This window comes from Phascolarctos cinereus, unplaced genomic scaffold, assembly GCF_003287225.1.
Source record: "Phascolarctos cinereus isolate Bilbo 61053 unplaced genomic scaffold, phaCin_HiC Scaffold_726;HRSCAF=1367, whole genome shotgun sequence".
Lineage (NCBI taxonomy): Eukaryota > Metazoa > Chordata > Mammalia > Diprotodontia > Phascolarctidae > Phascolarctos > Phascolarctos cinereus.
In genome coordinates, this window is record NW_027556098.1 from 261,843,690 (window position 1) to 261,859,259 (window position 15,570).

Here is a 15,570-nt window from a genome sequence, read left to right on the forward strand (position 1 = left end):
AAGAGCTTGAACAAATCTGGTTGCCTTGTTACTTACAGGTATAGATGAATTTAAAGGGAGAGCTGCAGAACAAGGCTCATTTCCCCCAGGAAGAGCTATTTATAAGCACATCCCAAATCAGTGTTTCAGCATAGTTAACTGAAGTTCATCTGCTGTATTTCAGACAACAGTTGGCATAATCAATTAAAAAGGTTCATCCTGATCAATCAGTCATGCTTCTTAGTCTCCAGTTGTAATAGCCTGACTTCCTTAAGCAAATGGAAGGTTACTCTCCACACTGTGTGACCCCCACTTGCAAACTAGCCTCTTGTGTTCACTTATAGCAGCAAATCAGGTGCTGCTGATTAGCAGTATGTGGAAAGAGCAAGGTGTTGTTGGTTTTCCTCTATGCATATATAAAATCTGTTACGAATACTGATAAAGATGTTTTTAAATAAGGAAATTAAGTTTTGCTATTTGGTATATAGAATTGACACTAACACTCTCGCTTATCCCATATGTCAGGTGGTAACATTGTCACATGAGGGGTATGAGGTATCTTGAGGAAAGGGCAGTAATTCCATGATGCAGAGAGGTTGAGAGGGGTGCTATCACTTGTTCTTTTGCTTTCTACACCCAACATGACATGCCCTCATCAAAGAAGGTGCTGTGCTCTATGAGCAAAGCAGAATTGAAGTAGTTAAAAACAACAACATCAAAAAAACCCCCTCCAAATGTTGACATGGATTGTTTGTGCCCGACCTGTGGTCGAACATTCTGAGCTTATATTGGTCTGATCAGCCACAGTCAGACTCACTGTAACTTGACTCTTTCATAGTGATGTCATTTTGGTCCTCTTAGAGAACTAAGGATAATAACTATCTTGGATTTGGGGTCCTGAATAGATTGCTGTATTACAAAGTGTTAAACCAAATTCTCAAAATAATAAATAATAATTAATTCTCAAAAAAATAGGACCTATTCAATAACATTGTTCTCACTAAAAAATTATCACTGATACTATTTTAGGAAATCAAAAAGGTTTTTAGAACTATTAATGAATAGAATAAAAATGCTTTAAATATTTCATCTTTATCTCTTAATTTCTATTTTTGCATATGCTTTATGATATATAATTATATATAAATACATAGTGTATATGTTTATAATATACATATAATTATTATAATGTAATATAATTATTACTAGTGCAGTACATATGTAGAATTCCTAAATAAATAAATATATCCACCTTAGGGGTACATACTCAAAACGTTTTTACCGAAGGGATGTAGGATCAAAAATATTTGGAGATGATTGTCCTACATGAGACTTCTCCTAATCTTCCCAGTCATTAGGGCCTTCTTCCTTGGAAATGACTATTTACTCTGTATTTGGGTTTTAATTACTAAATAAATCCATGTTGTTTTCTCTTACTATCATGTAAGCTCCTTGAGGGCAGGGACAATTTTGTCTTGTCTTTGTGTCCCATGCACATAGCATAGCTCCTGGCACATAGCAGGTGCTTAATAAATGCTTCTTGAACCTTGAAGGCTTTTGTAGCCCAAAATAATTTAAATACCCAAGTCGAGTGTGTTTTCCAGTAGTAACACTTTACATCCTCTTTACAAAATATTGCAGTCCCACATTTGCAAGTGCAGACCTAAGATCCATAGCAGTGCTTTATCAAATGTTTTTATTAAAAGAGCTTGAAGTGACATCCATGTGTATTTGTTTTTTTGATGGCTTCAATTCAGTTCCAACCCCACTCCTGAGAGAATGGAAACTGCAAGGAGTGCCCTTTTCAGCTTCCCATCCGACTTTTCCTCTTCTTATTTCCTCATTTTTCTTCCCTCTTTCCCTTTCTTAAAAGCTCCAGCTGGTAGAGTATAGGATTTAGAGCTTGAACCTAAGAAGATCATTTGAAGGAACCTAAGAGATCATTTAATCCAAACCCTTCATTTTCTAGATGAGGAAACCGAGCCCCAAAGATCAGAAGTGGTCACAATATCATGGTCACAGTGGCTGCAAAGCCATGTTCTGGTTGAATAGGCCTCACAAGGGATCTGCTTCAAGTCTGTACATGATTTCTGGAAGATCTGTCCAGGTGTAATTCCCCTAAACAGCCTTATGTATCTGTTTATTCCATTATCTGTTGCGAAATCTGTCTGTCCTTGTACCCCCCTGACCAGAACAAGTGTAGTAGAAGCTTAATATAGATTGGCTGAATTGGAGGGTTAACTCTTGACATTCTCCTCAAGACATCTTAATCACAGTGATATTGATAACCAAATTGCTTTGCATGTTCAGAGCACTGACTGATTTCATACCATTTTCTCCATTTAGGAAGGACTAATATCTCCCTCAGATCTTGATATCGTGATGTCAGATGGCCTCGGAATGCGATATGCCTTTATTGGGACCCTTGGAAACAATGCATCTCAATGCAGAAGGTACTGTTTGATTTGACCTAGGACCAAACTGAGAATTCCTTGCTATGTGAAATTTTAATATTTCAGTTGAATTTGGGGGGGGGCAGGAAAAAATCTCAACCAAGTAATTTTACTAGGCCTGGCTTTACAAAAATAACATCACAGAAAAAAACACAAAAAAGTTAACATTTTGTTAACTAATCTTTTGGGTCTTGTGAATAGCTAAATTGTTTTATTGACTCCAGCTTCAAAAAAGTGAGATGCTCATGGGAGAAATAAGTAAACATTCTTTGAAACCTTATTCTTGGTGTGACACACTCCTTGGGGCTCCCTCACCCAGCTCACACTGGCACCAGCAGGTTGAGTCCCAAGAACAATACCTTCTAACTACTTTCAGGATTCAAAGGGCAACCTTATGAGTGACTGCTCTGCAGAGTACTTAAGTCCCCACTGTTTTGCTTCTTCTTGATAATGAGCCAATAAATTCAGTTCTTTAACATAGGCATTTGCTCAAATGGCATAGCAAGAATAGTAATTACAAAGCATTGCCCTCAACTCCAAGTGTACACTCTCCCAAAAGTACACTTCAGAGTTCTAGAAGTTTCTAAAAGGGGCATAAACTTGAAATGAGGCACATTTGTGGGTGCACAAGTGGCCAAAACCAACTCACAACTCTGGGAATTCAGAGCTTCCGTGTCCTTGATGTCTCCGGAGGATCCTTGTGATGTTTGCTAGGGGTGTGGCATGATGGACCAGGTCACTTCTCTGCTCATATGTCTCCACTGGAGGGGTAGTTCAGCTGGGACTTGCTTCTTCTTAGGACACTGGTGGATCCGCTGCTCGGCTGGGTCGATCAGGTCACCTGGCAGTTGGATGGTCTCCTCACCAGGCTGGGTAACATAGCTGCTAGATGAAATAGGCAGGTTGTTCAGCCGCAGGCCTCTTCTTGCTATGGCATCTCTACTGAATGGGTCCATGCACCAGATGCCCTAGTCTTGCTGTTTGACAGATAGCTGTCAGCTAGGGCATTGGCCCTTAGCTTAGGATCAGCAGAAATCTTTTCATTTTAACTCACTCAGAGCCTCAACTCTGAGGTTGTTTGTCATCTCCAGGCAAGAGATGGTTGGATCAACCGTTTGTGGTTCAGAAGCTTAGTAACTGACCCAATGGAAGTCAGGTTCATTTTTGTATAGGGGAAACATAATAGTGTTCTAAAATTAGACTCTTGCTCTTAACAGATAAGGCTAACGGGTATTCTTGCTCGAGACTGCCAACATACTAAGTCTGATGATAGGCAGGTTAGTGTTGAGGTCACTCCTCTAAATATGAGATGTTCTCATGAAGATCCTGGCTGTTTGACCTTGGGTTCCGAGCCTTAGTTTCTACTTCTGTAAAATGATGATAATCATATTTGCACTACCCATTTCACAGGGTTGTGGTGAGGAAAGTTCTGTGTAAGTGTTAAAGCACTGTACAAACAAATTGAGGTACTATGATTATCATAACAGTCTGGGGATTATTAGGGTTAGGGGAATAGTGTCATTTGCTTAAATGATAATTTTGGGTACTTTCACCTGTCTATATACCATACACACATAGATATTAACAGTTAGTGAACCTCACTTAATCGTTTAGAGGTGTAAGTAGAAATCCTGTGGCCTTACTGTACTTTCCTTCCTTTCCTTCCTCCCCAAAACACTGAATACTGGTTGTATGTAAGGCATTGTGCTAGGTACTGAAAACAATCAAAAGATATCCCAGGTACCCACAGAAATCAGCAGGGAAGAGGCCATCGAGGGCAGCTTCACTTTTCAAACAAATAGTGACAGAGGCCAGTGAAACCAGAAACTTGAAAAGTCAGTAGTGTGCAGCAGGCAGGATGGAGGCCCAGGATAATTTTTTTTTTAAACGAGACATCTGATAAGAATACCTAGTTGGGTGCATATGACAGTGATATGCATTTCAACCTCAGAGCATTCCAAAAGGCCAGGGTTGGACATGTAAGAGCTGTGTTAGAATACATTGAAGGCTCATTGTCCTTCATGCAGAAATTAGGATCTATTAAGATTGGAAGTTAGAACAGTTTATTTTTTATGTTGTTGTGTTTTGCGATGTTATTTTCATAAAGCCAATGCAGCAAAAGGTTTATCCAGACCTAATAAAATTAGTTGGTTGAGATTTTTTTCCTGCTCCAAAAAATTCAGCTGAAATATAACCTCCTAGAATGTATGTGGGGGTTTTTTGTATCTTATTTCTGAAATACAAGTGTTAGGAGATTTTTATACATAGTTTTGTGCCTTACACACAGATGGTATTAAGTGAATTTTGAAGGGAGGAAGGAAGGAAAGTACCACAGGATTTTTACTTACACCTCTAAATGATTACGTTAGATCCATTCCTCGTTAATTTCTATTTATTCATTGTATGTTGACATGAAAATATCAAAAGTTATTGTTTTTGCAAATGATACTTCAGGACACTATTCCCCTAACTGTAATTCCTCAGACAGGCTGTTATGATGGTAATAATTATTCACATTTATGCAGTGCTTTAAAACTTGCACAGAATTTTCCTCACAATAGCCCTGTGAAACGGGTAATGCAAATATGATTATCCTCATTTTACAGAGAAATTTCCCTCCTCACATAGATTTGATTTTTGTAATTAAGAACTACCCAATGGATAGGTTTGATTCTTTTATATAAAAGTACTGTTCATTTTATATAAAGAGGCCAGTTGATTGAGCCTTGGCCTTGCCTGAATTAGGAGGTCTTAGTTCATTTTCTGGCTGTATTAGTGACTCATTGACCCCAGGCAGAGAAGGAAGCTAAGGCCTGGATCTCAAGGCCAAACAGCCAGGGTCTTCATAAGAACATCACATATTTGGGTTTTATTTTTTTGGTTTTGGTTTTTAGGCAATTGGGGTTAAGTGACTTGCCCCAGGGTCACACAGCTAGTAAGTGTCAAGTGTTTGGTCTGAGGTCAGATTTGAACCCAGGTCCTCCTGACTTCAGGGCCGGCACTCTGTCCACTGAGCCACCTAGCTGCCCCAAGAACATCACATGTTAAGTGGTGTTACCTCAACACAAACCTTTCTGTCATCAGACCTAATGTTAACTCTCATGTCATAATTTGTTCAACCATTTGTTGGGGACCCCTTTAGTTTCTATTCTTTGCCACCACAAAAAGAGAGGACTTTTTCTTCTTTCACTGATCTCTGGGATAGAATTGCAATAATGCATCACTGGGTCAAAAGATACGCAGAGTTTAATAATTTGCTTTTCAGAATGGCTGGACCAATTCACAACTCTGCCAACAGGGCATTGACATGAATGTTTGCCCACATCCCTGGCAACACTTGTCACTTTTTTTGTCTACTTTGAGAATCTGATGGATATAAGGGAGAATCCTAAAGTTGTTTTAATTTGCTTTCTCTGATTATTGATGATTTTGAGCATTTCTTTCATATGACTAAATAGTTTTAGTTTCTTCCCTTGAGATCAGTGTGTTCATATTCTTCATCCGTTTATCAGTTGAGGAATGCCTCATTCTTATAAATTTGAATCAATTTCTTATAGTCTCTTAACTCTGAATATGGCTGAGACCACCTGATTTTTTTGCATTTCATTTTCTTTTTTTTTTAAAGTCATAAAAATATTTTTGGGGAAAATATCAAGTGAGTTTCCAGGTCAGAGTACTGCTCTGCTCCCAGTAGAATCTTACTCCGAGACCAACTCGAGTTGGGCGCCATTGTGCAATATCTAGAACCTATATCTGTTTGGATTCTCCTCCTTTTGTGAACTTTTTGTTTTAGAAATGAATAAAGAAAGCAGCATTCACTCTGGAGTTGGGGAGAATACAGTCTTCTTAAAAGAAAGAAGATTGGTGACTGGGTTTCTGTAAATTCTATTATCTGTTTATATGGTCCCTGAATTTAGCAGTAGTTAGAAGTCACCATATATATGTATATATAAGAGTATCTGCTTATTCCTTGTGCTTTACTGGGAAATTTCCCTTCTCATATATAGATTTGGTGGTTATAATTATGAATTACCCAGTAGATGGGTTTGATTTATTTATATGAAAGTGTTATTCATTTTAGATAAAGAGGCCAGTTGATTGAGCCTTGGCTCTGCCTGATAGGCCTTAGTTCATTTTCTGGCTGAACTGTTCACTCATTCACCCCCAGGCAACTGACCCCTGCAGCTAGGACTTAGGCACTCCCAAAAAGAATGAGATCTTGTCACTTGGAGAACTGAGTTCTGGAGCCCTTTGCCTTTGATCTTTATCAGCAAGCTTTGTGAAAACTTGTCTCTTAAAACCGGAAAGGTTCATTCAAATTGGGACTAAGCCTTGGGAAATCCAGGTTGGTTTGGAATATCAGACTCCTTAATTTGGCATGACCATATGACTGTTCCTGTCCAGAGCCTTTGTACCATGTGCCTACAACTGCCACGGAATCCCAAGTTCCCCTGGGATTTTTCAGTAAATCTTTATTTACAATCTATATGATTTTTCTTTGAGCCTGTCACTTAACCTTGTTTGCCTCAGTTTCCTCATCTGTAAGGTAAGCTGAACCGACTCAGTAACAACAACAACCCAAACTTGATACTTACCAGCTATGTTGTATTATCTGCCTTATAGGGCTGTACAAAAGAAAACACTTTGTAAAATAGTATGTAAATACTAGCCATTATTATTTTATCACAGAATAGCAAATTTGGAAGGGATCTTGTTGTTGATCAGTTGTTTTCAGTCATATGCAACTCTTCATGACCCTATTTGGGGTTTTCTTGGCAGATATACTGGAGTGGTTTGCCTTTTCCTTCTCGAGCTAATTTTTCAGATGAGGAAACTGAGGCAAACAGGGTTAAGTGACTTGCCCAGGGTCACACAGCTAGTAAGTGTCTGAGGCTAGACTTGAACTCAGGAAGATGAGTCTTCTTGACTCCAGACCTGGCATTCTATCCACGGCACCACCTAGCTGCCCAAAAGGGACCTTAGAGACAATTTAATCTAACTCCTCTTTGAATGTGTTCCTTTTACAACATGCCTCATAAGTAGTCATTGAACCTTCACTGTAAGACGAAACCTTTATCTCCCAAAGCAGCCCATTCCACTTTTGGAAAAATTGTAATTGTTAGAATATTTTTATATCAAGCTGAAATCCACCTTACTGCACCTCACTGCATCTTTTACTCACTGTTCATCCTTCTGGGACCAATCAGAGCAAATCAAATCCCTCTTTCACATGAAAGCCCTTTAGATTCTTGAAGGCAGCTAACAGTTATCATGTTAATCAATCAGTCAACAAATATTAAGCCCTACTATGTACCAGGCACTATTCCATGTTCTGAGTCTTCTCTTTCTTAGGGTATACACTCATAGTTCCTTTAACTCATCCTCCAAGTGTTTGGGATGGAGGCTCCTCACCTTCCTCATTGCCCTCCTCTTGATAGCTCTATTATTTGTCAGTTTCCTTCTTAAAAGAGGCTATGTAACTGATTACAGCATTTCAAATGTCTTGACCAAGACAGAATACAGGAAAACCATCACCTCCCATACCTTAGACACTGACTCTTTTATTGTGGCTTATGAGCTCATTGTCTTTCTTGGCCATGATGAAGAGGATTTAGCTTACTACTCATATGTGTGTGTATGTATAATATATATGTATGAATATTTATGTATATATGTTTTCTTTATTATTATCAATCTGGTAAGCATCAATAAACATGAACATTTCAATATACAAAGACCAGAAAAAGAGGCTGGTATATGAAACTGTGTCTCTATTATATATACCTTGTTTATCTATTTATCTGTCTGTCTATTTACCTATCTATCCACACACATATAATGTATGTTATATTTAACATGGTAATTCCACCCCTGCCCTGCTTGGCTTTGTTTCCTTCTGAAATTCCTTCTTCCCTTTTCTATGTTTTAAAAATGTTTAATTGAGGCTCTTTTCTTTTGGCATCACTATTATTACTCCCCTTTTTCTCCATACGCCATGATCTCCTTCCTCCAAAGAAAAGCCCTCCCTTGTAACAAGTATAGTCAACAAAACATCCACATATTGACCGTGGCTAAAAAATGTACATCTCATTTTGCATGTCTAGAAGTGGGAGGAAAAATGCTACATCATCATCAGTTTTTTTTTTTTTACCATCACCATCAGTCTTTTGGAGTTGTGGCTGGTCAGTGAATTGATCAGAGTTTTTAAGTGTTTCAAAATTGTTTTCCTTTACAATGCTGTAGTCATTGCATAGATTTTCTCCTAGCTCTGTTCACTCTGCAGCATTTTACATAAATCTTCCTAGGTTTCCCTGAATCTATCAACTCATTTATGAGATATAAATAAATAAGTGCCTTCCTTGGGCACCTAGCCCCTAAAACAAATTGTGGAATATAGTGGAATGTTATGAATGCAGAGGAATATTACTGCACTATAAGAAACTTTGACTATAGGGAAGTCAGGAAAGCATGGAAAGACTTAGGTGAATTAATTAAGAGTGAAGTGAGCAGACCCTGGAGAACCTTAGACACAGTAAGTTCAGTAACGTAAATAGAAAGAGCAACAGCAACAAAATGGAACTGTACTCTGGAAACTTGGCCCACAAGAGGAGAAAAGAAAATCCATCTTTCTCCCTTCTTTGGAGGGATGAGGGACTAGGCACACGGGTGAGGAACCTATGGCCTCGAGGCCACATGTGGCCCTCTAGGTCCACAAGCGCAGCCCATTGGCTGCATCAGTCAGTGGGCTGCACTTGAAGACCTTGAGGGCCATGTACAGCCCCGAGGCCTCAGGTTCCCCACCTGTAGTAGTGTTTTGGAATATTGTATATTGTCAGATTCAACTGATGTAATTGTTAGTTTCTCTTAACTTTTCCCCTTTCTTTGTCCAAGGGATTGATCAGTGGGTAAGGGAGCAGCGAGGGAGATGTCTGGGAATAAAGGTGAAATGAAAACAAAAGGTTTTAATACAAATTAAATTAAAAATTCACAAATGGAAAGGTTTAGCATCTTGAATGAATAGGCCTGGCAACTGTCTTTTCACTTCTTACCCTAATGGATCTGGAGGCCTTGTAGCTGGTCCAGAATGATGGAGATCAGAGTAGGATCTTCATGTCTATTGAATCTATCTTTTAAAAAATTTTTTAAAAATTGCAATTCTTTTATCATGAACTTAAAAAGATCGACAAATATGAACATTTCGGTATGCAGAGAAGAATATAAAAAGCGGATTGTACATAAAACCTGTGAACTTCTATTATATTTAATGAATATTAAATTTAAAGTGATAGCAATAAAATTGCTAGGTAGTAATAAAATATTATTTGTTGTATTTTAATATAAATAGTAATAATAAATCATAAACATGGAGTAGACTTTGGTACAGGCAGTGTGGTACAGGACCAGGAAGGTCCTTGTTTAGAATCCTACATTTGCCAGGTGTTTAACCGGGTGACCTTGAGCTAGTGACTCCTGGTCATAGTTTCCTTACCTCTAAAAATGAAGAGGGTTGCACTAGATGAGGACCCTGCCACGTCCAGTTCTGTGATCCAATAATACTTTGCACTTTCTTCATTCTGGGCAACCAAGAAAGTCTTTTAAAGGCACAATTTGTTTAAGCTCCTCCCTCAGTATTAGCTTAATTATCAGCACCTATTGTTGTTGTTTGGGTTGCCATTTCCTTCTCCAGTTCATTTTACAGATGAGGAAACTGAGGCAAACAGGGTTAAATGACTTGCCCAGGGTCACATGACTAGTAAGTGTCTGAGGCCAAATTTGAACTCATAAAAATAAGTCTCCCTGCCTTCAGTCCCAGCACTCTATCCTAGTGGAATCCTTAAAGATGCTTAAGGCTTACTAACATTTATGGAGGCTACAGAGAAGAGGGATAAGTCACTAAAGAAAGTAGATGAACTCCTTAGCAACTTCTCAAGAAACAGTGTCAGTCTGCTCATTTCACAGAAAACAAAATTATTTACCAAGTACTTCTTGAACCCACATTGTGGGAAATGTTTGTATAATGGAGAATTTAAAGGTAGGAATTGAAGGAAAATATAAGTTGTACTGTACAGTAAATAAAAGGTTTCACTGTTCTTAGTTCTACTTGAAGTAATAAGTGGGTTTAAAAAAAAATTTTTTTTAAAGCAGTTAAATTAAGTTGTCCTATTTTTATCACATTCAAAGTATTTGTTAAAACAAATCCCTGGGAAATTTAGGTGCACCTTTCCTGTGCCCTTTCCCCTAAGGACATCATCATGTTTAATAGTAGAACTAGAAGGACCCTTGAGATCATCTACTACAATCACCTCTTTTTAATAAGATGAGAAAACTGAGGTCCATCTGGAGAAGGGACATGACTTACTCTAGCAGACTCACTAATAGCAAAGCGGGGTTTGAAACCAGGTCTCATGTGACTCCAGATTCAGTGCTTGTGATGGAGCATTGATTTGGGGCAGGTGAAGATACCTACAGATGAAAGGTGGTACAGGAGTAGGATCTAGCAGAATGCTAACCTCTCCCTCAGCAAGGAGAAGCTGTTCTGCATTCTCTCTTCTGGATGTTGGCTAAGTTTAGTACTGTGTTTGCCTTCTAATTGTGTGACCGTGGAGCCTGTGCCCCCTCTTCACAAATATGCAGAACCACTTCCTGATTCTTTTATTCTTGTTAAAGTTACAGGAATCAAACATAACCAGCTTGGGTTTCCTGTAGTGCTTATTTGGCAAATGCAATCCTCTTACTTATTACTCTTTTAAAAATCATTAAACAAGGAAGGCTTTTTTTTTTTCTGGAATAAACTAAAACCCGGAGGTAACATCATTTAGCAAGTTTAAAGAGAGCTATTCAGCATATATCCTGGGGACTAAAGGAAGAGTTCAAATCTGGCCTCAGACACTTACTAGTGGTATAACCCGGGGGGAAGTCACTTAACCCTGTTTCCCTCAGTTTCCTTATCTGTCAAATGAGCTGGAGAAGGAAATGGCAATCTACTCCAGTATCTTTGCCAAGAAAACCCCAAATGGGGTCACAAAGAGTTGGACACAACTGAAAAACAACTGAACAACAAAAGGAAGAAAAAAAGTTTCCAAGTTCAGTACTGTTGAGGTCACTTATAATAGATAAACAGAATTTTAAAAAAAGTTTTATAATATTTAACCACTAGAAGAACTTGAAGAATTTGGAATCAAGGTCTCTGGGTTCAAATCCAGACTCTGCTATTTACTACTTGTAGGATCTTAAGCAATTCACTTAATCTGTGTCTCACTTTCTTTGTCTGTAAAATAATGGGGAGTAAAGTTGCACTAAGCTCCTTTCCAGTTCCAAATCCTATAGTTCTATTATACTTGGCTTTCACATTAAAAAAAAACATTTCTGAGTGGGGAAATAGATACTGTTTTAGCATAAGAGAATATAAGAAAAGTGTCCTGGAGGCAAAGTGAAATGAAATTTAGTGAGTTTATGATCAAGTCCTGTAATATGGAGCAAATATGAACTGAGCACTGAAGAAGATGGTTTGGGTTTCTGTTTTCTTTAAGGAAAAAAAAAAGTTGAGCTTCAGAGCCAAAGGACTGATTCAGTTTAATTGTAAATGACTTATTCTAGCATTTTTGATGTGTGGGTGATCACCGGAATGAGGTTTTCTGGTATCCCATCCTTTCCTTTTCCTCCTCTATGGCCACCTTACTCACTGCCCAATTAAAAGCACATACTGCTGAGTTTTTGTGGCTTCAGGTACATTGAAAATGGGCCAAAGGTATAGCAGCAGCAGCAAGAGGAAGAGGAGGAAGACTAGCTCCATGCACAGATTTAGGGACTTCAGTTTCTTTTTTTAAAGGAAAAAAAAAAGTGAAACCCAGGATCTGCCTCTGAGTGGGTTGGGTTTCCAAGCAAACTCTCATCTGGCTCAACCTCACCTTCCTCCTTCCTCCTAGAAAGTGAGTGGAATAACATTTGTAGCTGCCTCCCAGAGAGGAATGGACAATGGAATGTGAGGGAGGAACTCATGGGGACAGACAGAGCGTGTTAGGACAATAATGTTGCACTCACAACAGGGGGAAGTAGGGCGACTTTTCTGGCATATCAGGATTCTGAGTGATGATCTTGGCTTTGATGACACACACACACACACACACACACACAAAATGTTAGAGTAGAAAGAATGACAGATTTAGAATGCCCTTTGGGAAGGGCATAGGTTTGGACGTGTAAGGAAATGAGCTTGGTTGAAAACCCAGTGTAAAATGAGGCAAATGAACTAGAAAAGGCCAGCTCTAACATCTGTGATTATTGTCTTATAATTCATATATACAGATACAAAAAGAAAAAAGAAGGGCAATTCCTGCCCTCAGGGAGCTTCTAATCTAATGGGAGAAAGACAACACAAAAGGAACTGAAGGGGATCTGGGAAGGTGATGAAGTATGAGCACCAAAGTTTATTAGATCTTAAGGAGGGTGAGGTTTCCCAATTATGAGCTTCCCAGAAGATGGTAGAGAAGTCAGAGTAGTTCTGAAGTAGTGCAATCAGGTGGGAAATGAGGATCTCTTCTGAGCCCCCTGCTTAAATGGAGTATTTGGAGAGGAAGAGGAGTCCAAATCTGTGATTTTATCAGTGTGAGGAATTTCTAGTGTGGAAACTCCCTGACTGCAACTTGTGGCCTTAGAAGGTTGCCTGGATGCAGAAATATGCCCAGGCTCAAGGCCAGCATGTGTCAAAGGCAAGACTTAAACCCAGGCCTTCATGATCCCAAGGCATCCATTATGGCATGTTGCTTCTCATCATAGAAATATCATCTGTAATTCAAAAATCATTACTGGGGAATCTCCATCTTTGAATTTTCCTAACCTCTTCTTGGGCCAGAGAGGTTTACATAAAATAACATTTCTTAACAATTGTAAACTTGGCTATCAGAAGCTCTTATAACCAGTTGCTTTACATTCCTTCCACATTGGGTATTCATTTGGATTTAGAGGGAAAAGAGTTTTGCTAAGGAAAGTTAGTTGTCTGCGTACCTGGGAGACTTGGCTGGGACCAGGGCCAGTGAAGACACAATGGTTACTATGCCAAAAGATCTTATTAGAGGAGAAAGAAGACTTCAGAAAGTGGGAAGATTCCAACAAAAAAATGTCTCTCTTCTTGCCTGGGTCTATTTCTTTCCTTGATTGAGCTTGCACCAATAAAGTTCTTAGAAAATCTATTCAATGTAATCTCACCTTTGTTTTATGTTCCATTGTTTAAGGAGGCAGTTCAATGATCTACCTTAGGGTTTGTGTGGCTGGTAGCTTCCTTCATAGGTTAATTGGTGGTCATGATAAGATGTTGGACTTGAAGAGTCACATAGTCCCCGCCTCCCCCCCCCCCCATTTCACGACCTGAATTCAGAAAAGAAAAAGAGCTTCACCTGGTAATTTTCCTCATTCTAGCCTAGCCACTGCTGAGCTTAATGAGGAGAGGCTAGATCTGATTTCCCTTCAAAGTCAAGCCTATTAATTAAAAACAAAGTTTTCATGATTGAGGACCTTCACTGTTAAGTGATATTTATATTGTCATCATTTCAGGCATGTCAAACTATTGTGAACGATATAGTGAAGGCATGAAGCGTGTCCTAAAATCTTTTGGGCCGGTTCCAGACTTTTGTGGAGCAACTTTAGAAAATGTTCATCAGGTACGTATTCTGGTGTGGAAATTCCCTCCACCAATTCAGATTAGTTCTTCCTCTGCAATTTAGAGCTTTAGACATTTGAAGCCCTTTCACATTTTATCCTTCTGCTTTCCCTCTCTCATACCACCTTTATACAGAATTCTGGTGTAGTTTTTGCCTTCTGATTAGGTATTTGCAGGGACAGTGAGCACACAAGCCTTACCAGAGCCTCCAGGACCCGTGAGAGGTCTCAAGAGCTCAAAAGCAGCATCGGTAATGAACGCCATTTCCCTCGGTAATTTATGACTTGTTCAGGTGGCATCCTCTCAGTAACTGGGAAGCCCCATACTAAGATTAACATTCCCATCTCCTGTGCTGCCTGGGAAATGGGAAAGTCATGGTTGACATAAAGGTGAGCCAAGAGAGTAGCACCAACCTCTCCCTCTGAGCACCACCTCACCAGATCTCCCTTTTTCTTTATCACAGGCGATGTGTGCCCGTGTTCCTGCTGATCCAGCACACCTGGGTGCCAGGAGGCAATGGCGAGATGAATGCCTCATGAAGCTGGCCAAGCTGAAAAGCCAAATGGAGGCTGAGTGAAGCTTCTCCTGATAACACTGCTGGCGTGCCTCACGTGGCAAGCACTTTCTGGGGCGTAATCATAGAAATGTCTAATCTGATTGCTTTAAACCAATGAAAACCCTCAGTGCCCTTTAGCACCAGAGAAGACTCCTCCCCATTTAGCACCAGAACTCACTCCTTGATTTGATAAGCTTTGGCAAACACCGCAGGGGGGCTAGTAGAGAATGCACATTCGGTGTTCTCAGAAGCACGGATCTGGATAGGTGCGTGTTTCCAGGAGCATTGAACAATCCAAGAAACCTCCGGGGCTGTTTGTCCTGGCACTGGAGACAACGTGGAGTCTGATGAGGCAATCGCAGGTAGCTGCCTAAAACAAAAACAGTCATTGATGAGATCCATAATCCTTTTGTTTTTATTGTGATTATGGATAGTAGCACTGCACATGATTCTGTTGTAGCTTCATGATGCTTTGATTTATATTGAAATATTTTCGTGTCAAATCATTTATTCTTAAATATGCCATATAATCATTTCTAAGCACTGCATGTGACTATCTGTGCATTTACTTTGTAAGAGTTACTCTTAATAAAGTTTCTGATTTCCATAAAGTGACTCATTTTATCAGTAGTCTTTCAGTCAATGACAGTGCTTAGCCCGGATTCTCTTTTCATGCATATACTTAGTGTAAAGTCCCCAAACGGCCTGTGCTGGTTGGTGGTATTTTAATAGAAATACCTTTGTCAGGAGAGAACAAGTAAGAACCAGCCTCAGACTCAGGAAGACCAGGGTTCAAGTCCCATCTGTGACATTGTCTACGTGGCTGTGGGCAAGTCTCTAAGGCTCCGAATTGCACAACGGTTGCCAGTTTTCATAGGAAGAGATAGTTTCCTCAATAGGAATTCTCTATGGTAATGAAATTAAAG

General features: G+C 39.3%; 1 protein-coding gene across 1 annotated transcript in view; it reads left to right on the forward strand.

Annotated features, from left to right (window-relative positions):
- CRYL1 (crystallin lambda 1) overlaps window positions 1–15,259 on the forward strand; it is a 179,095-nt gene extending 163,836 nt beyond the window's left edge. The window contains 4 exon segments of the mRNA XM_020968784.2: window positions 2,326–2,397; window positions 2,399–2,432; window positions 13,983–14,089; window positions 14,552–15,259. Of these exon segments, the coding sequence (XP_020824443.1) occupies window positions 2,326–2,397; window positions 2,399–2,432; window positions 13,983–14,089; window positions 14,552–14,665 (327 nt within the window). The 3' untranslated portion in view covers window positions 14,666–15,259.
- The last annotated feature ends 311 nt before the right edge of the window (window positions 15,260–15,570 follow it).